The sequence below is a fragment of the Gastrolobium bilobum genome, unplaced genomic scaffold (genome assembly GCF_033153095.1).
Source record: "Gastrolobium bilobum isolate Gb01-03AN ecotype WA unplaced genomic scaffold, APGP_CSIRO_Gbil_v1 utg6312, whole genome shotgun sequence".
NCBI classification, from domain to species: Eukaryota; Viridiplantae; Streptophyta; class Magnoliopsida; order Fabales; family Fabaceae; genus Gastrolobium; species Gastrolobium bilobum.
This window is the reverse complement of record NW_026896234.1, coordinates 47,738-50,512: the sequence shown is the minus strand read 5'-3', so window position 1 is coordinate 50,512 and position 2,775 is coordinate 47,738. Positions and strand designations below refer to the sequence as shown.

Here is a 2,775-nt window from a genome sequence, read left to right as displayed (position 1 = left end):
AAATGGGCGTTGGCTGGGGGTGAGAACCATCCCAGTCCAACTGCGGCGGGGGTGAGAACCATCCCATTTGTGAATTAAATGGGCGTTGGCTGGGGGTGAGGACCATCCCAGTCCAACTGCGGCCGTTCGTTGGGCGTTGGCTGGGGGTGAGAACCGTCCCAGTCCAACTGCGGCGGGGGTCAGAACCATCCCGTTAGTTGGGCGTTGGCTGGGGGTGAGAACCATCCCAGTCCAACTGCGGCAGGGGTGAGAACCATCCCGTTAGTTGGGCATTGGCTGGGGGTGAGAACCATCTCAGTCCAACTGCGGCGGGGGTGAGAACCATCCCGTTAGTTTGCTTTTGACACAGAATATAGAAGGCTAATGTTGGCTTCTATTTTATTGAGAATGTGGGACCCTGCCTCATTAAAAACCTTCCCTAGTAAAACCCATTGGGACAAAAACGTAGGGAAGGAAAAGAGTGCAGGCGATGTTACATGGAAAATTAACTATAGTACTTCTTGAGCTTGTCTGCATTCCACGCCTTCGGGATCGCCTTCCCATCTAGTGTTTCGAGCGAGTAAGCTCATTTTCCCAATTTGTTTGCTATTCGGTAGGGACCTTCCTAGTTTAGGGCGAGCTTTCCTTCTAGGGCGTTCTTGTTTCCAACGTCCGCTCTTCTGAGAACCAGATCTTTTTCCTCAAAACCTCGTGGAATGACTTTCTTGTTATAATAAGTTGCTGATTTTTCTTTGGACTGGCGATCGTTGTGGGCGGCATATCCTCTGATTTCGTCCAGCAAGTCCAGTGCTTCCTACAAATGTTGGTTGTTGGTGACCTCGGTCACGTGTTCTCGTCGCCAGGAGGGTTCACCTACTTCCACAGGGATCATGGCTTCGGAACCATAGGTCAACCTGAAGGGCGTTTCTCTAGTGGAAGACTGGGTGGTAGTCCTGTATCCCCACAGGACGTTGTCAAGGTTTTCTAACCATGCTCCTTTGTCTGCTTCCAACTTCTTCTTGATTCCTTTCCCCAGCATTTTGTTGGCTGACTCTACTAATCCGTTGGATTGAGGGTGTTCTACGGCGAAAAAATGGTGTCAAATTTGCAGACTGCTCATTAGTTCACGGAACTTTGTATCAGTAAATTGAGTGCCGTTATCGGTAATAACCTTTCCCGGAATACCGAATCGGTAGACGATGCTTCTCCAAAAGAACCTTCTTGCTTTTTGGGACGTGATGGTGGCCAAGGGTTCTGCCTCTACCCATTTGGTAAAGTAGTCAATGGCGACAATCAGCCATTGGACTCGGCCAGTCGCCATGGGAAAGGGCCTATGATGTCAATTCTCCCTTTGTAGAAAGGCCATAGTGATGTGATTGACGTCAACTCTTCTAGTGGCGCTCTGTGTATATCAGCAAATCTTTGGCATTTTTCGCATTTCTTGACATGTTCGTGGGCATCATGCTCCATGGTTGGCCAGTAAAACCCTGCTCTTAATGCTTTCTTTACCAGTGAGTGGCCGCCTAAGTGGTGGTCGTTAATACCTTCATGAATTTCTTCAATCACGTATTGAATGTCATCAGGGACCAAACATTTCAAGAGTGGGGTTGAGAATCCCCGTTTATACAACCGCTCTTTCACTAGGCAGAAATGCGTGCATTGCCGTATTATCTTTTGGCCTTCTTTTTTATCCTGGGGCAAAACTCCCTCTGCCAAGTAGTTGATGATTGGCATTGTCCAGGTTTCTTCAGCTACCTCCTCTGGCGGGTTTGAAATACTCATCACAATGCATGGGCTTGACATGTTATGCTGGATTACTGATCGGTTGTTTCCTGGGCTTTTGGTGCTCGCCAATTTGGCGAGGATATCTGCTCGGGTATTTTCAGCTCGTCTTATATGCTCCACTTCAACGACTTCGAAACTTCCAATTAATTCTTTGACCTTTTCTAGGTACCTGCATATTAGCGGTCCTTTGGTTTGGTATTCGCCTGAGATTTGAATGGTTACCAGCTGGGCGTCTGTGAAGACTTTGAGATGTCTGGCGTCCATTTCTTTTGCTTGGAGCAGACCGGCTATCATGGCTTCATATTCTACTTGGTTATTTGTGGCGTTGAAGTCAAAAGACAGAGAGTGTTCGAGCGCTACGCCGTCTGTGTTTTCAACTATCATCCCAGCGCTCGATCCTTTGGCGTTTGAAGAGCCGTCAACATATAACTTACAGATTCCAGATGAAGGTGTTTCTGTTGCCTGATTCTCAAGGGGAGGGCTTTGCGTTATTTCAGCGATGAAGTCTGTCAAAGCTTGAGCCTTAATGGCAGTTCTTGGTTTGTAGGCGATCTGGTACTCCGATAGTTCTATCGCCCAGGACATCATTCTTCCAGCTAGATCTGGCTTATGCAAAATTTGGCGGATTGGCTAATTTGTTCTGACAGTGATTGGATGACACTGGAAATATGGCTTTAACTGCCTTGCAGCAAAGATGAGTGTTAACGCCACCTTTTCAACCTGTTGGTACCGAAGCTCAGCGCCTTGTAAAACTTTGCTAATAAAATAGACAGACTTTTGTCCTTCTTGTGATTCTTTGACGAGAGCTGCGCTGACTGCCTCTGTTCCTACGGCGAGGTACAAATACAACATCTCTTTGTGGTCTGGTTTGGCAAGTACTGGCGAGCATGAAAGAGCCCTTTTGAATTCCTGAAAGGCGTTCTCACATTCTTCTGACCATCGGAAGGTGGTCCCCTTTTTGAACAAACTAAAAAGGGGGAGGGATTTGTGTGCTGAGTTTGCCAAAATATG

General features: G+C 47.4%; 1 protein-coding gene across 1 annotated transcript; it reads right to left on the bottom strand.

Moving 5' to 3' along the window:
* Nucleotides 1-1,272: 1,272 nt before the first annotated feature.
* Nucleotides 1,273-2,349, bottom strand: LOC133298397 (uncharacterized). The gene has a single exon (XM_061497661.1). The coding sequence runs from the start codon at nucleotides 2,347-2,349 to the stop codon at nucleotides 1,273-1,275; it is 1,077 nt and encodes a 358-aa protein (XP_061353645.1).
* Between the last annotated feature and the right edge of the window lie 426 nt (nucleotides 2,350-2,775).

Coding starts and splice junctions, on each gene's coding strand:
- LOC133298397 (XM_061497661.1), bottom strand. CDS start 2,349: ATGTCCTGGGCGATAGAACTATCGGAGTACCAGATCGCCTACAAACCA.